Genomic DNA, 1,561 nt, shown 5'->3' on the forward strand with positions numbered 1-1,561 from the left:
TGTTTGCCATAACGGCTGGAAGGGTAAGTTCAGTCCCAGGCTATTGTTTGCCATATCAGCTGGAAGGGTAAGTTCAGTCCCAGGATATTGTTTGCCATAACGGCTGGAAGGGTAAGTTCAGTCCCAGGCTATTGTTTGCCATATCGGCTGGAAGGGTAAGTTCAGTCCCATAAGCTTACATCACACAAACAACGTTACATTATTGTTAGTTTCCATCACACTAACAACGTTACATTATTGTTACAGCTTACATTACACAAACAACGTTACATTATTGTTACAGTTTACATCACACAAACAACGTTACATTATTGTTACAGTTTACATCACACAAACAACGTTACATTATTGTTACAGTTTACATTACACAAATAACGTTACATTATTGTTACAGTTTACATTACACAAACAACGTTACATTATTGTTACAGTTTACACAGACAACGTTACATTATTGTTACAGTTTACACAGACAACGTTACATTATTGTTACAGTAACCACGGCTAACAGTTTTATTTTGAAATATAAATAATGATACACGTATTTTATAGTATCAGTGAGCATTTCTTATTCATCACGTACTGTTTTTGCTACAGGAGTGTACGACAGAATAGAGTACGTACCCGAGTCAGGCCAACAAAAGCTGTTTCCCAGTGCCAGGCTGGATCTGTGTGATGTCCCCTGTAAACCCGAAAAGCTGTCCGCAAGAATCACCTTGGCCACTGGTCATATCGGCAAAGGTTGTGACCGTGATACATATTCCGTGGAGTCTCAGCGCAAGTTGTGTGGTGAGTGGGCTAATTCTAATTCGCTTCGATTGGTCTATATAAGTTATATAAAAATCCAGATCGGTATGACACACTGACTTAATAATGGCCAGGTCAGAGACCCTTAAGATTCAGGCATTGTCTCCATAATTTGAAAATGGTGACCAGAGGAAGGGAAATAAATCAGTAGGACCCACTTATAGCCGAATGTGAAGGTTCTTACGACCCCATAGAGGTGTGAAGTATATTCAGCAGCATATCATGACTCGAACCTTGGACCCCAAAATCCAAAATATGTCCCGAAATCTAACTTACTTTTAAGAGTTTAAACGTAATTTCAGTGAAGGTGATATGTAGAATATAAGTTATAGGAGACTATGGCTAAGTCAATTAAGCGACTAAAGAGTTTAAACGTAATTTTAGTAAAGGTGATATGTAGAATATAAGTTATAAGAGACTATGGCTAAGTCAATTAAGTGACTAAAGAGTTTAAACGTAATTTTAGTAAAGGTGATATGTAGAATATAAGTTATAGGAGACTATGGCTAAGTCAATTAAGCGACTAAAGAGTTTAGACGTAATTTTAGTAAAGGTGATATGTAGAATATAAGTTATAAGAGACTATGGCTAAGTCAATTAAGTGACTAAAGAGTTTAGACGTAATTTTAGTTAAAGGTGATATGTAGAATATAAGTTATAAGAGACTATGGCTAAGTCAATTAAGCGACTAAAGAGTTTAAACGTAATTTTAGTAAAGGTGATATGTAGAATATAAGTTATAAGAGACTATGGC

At 36.1% G+C, this 1,561-nt stretch overlaps 1 protein-coding gene across 1 annotated transcript in view; it reads left to right on the plus strand.

The window, feature by feature from the left end:
- Positions 1–1,561, plus strand: part of LOC106474400 (calsyntenin-1-like) — a 37,464-nt gene that overhangs the window by 11,645 nt on the left and 24,258 nt on the right. The window contains exon 4 of the mRNA XM_022402706.1: positions 598–789. Within this exon, the coding sequence (XP_022258414.1) occupies positions 598–789 (192 nt within the window). The remainder of the gene's footprint in view (positions 1–597; positions 790–1,561) is intronic.

Source organism: Limulus polyphemus, unplaced genomic scaffold (genome assembly GCF_000517525.1).
Source record: "Limulus polyphemus unplaced genomic scaffold, Limulus_polyphemus-2.1.2 Scaffold7174, whole genome shotgun sequence".
Taxonomy (NCBI): Eukaryota; Metazoa; Arthropoda; class Merostomata; order Xiphosura; family Limulidae; genus Limulus; species Limulus polyphemus.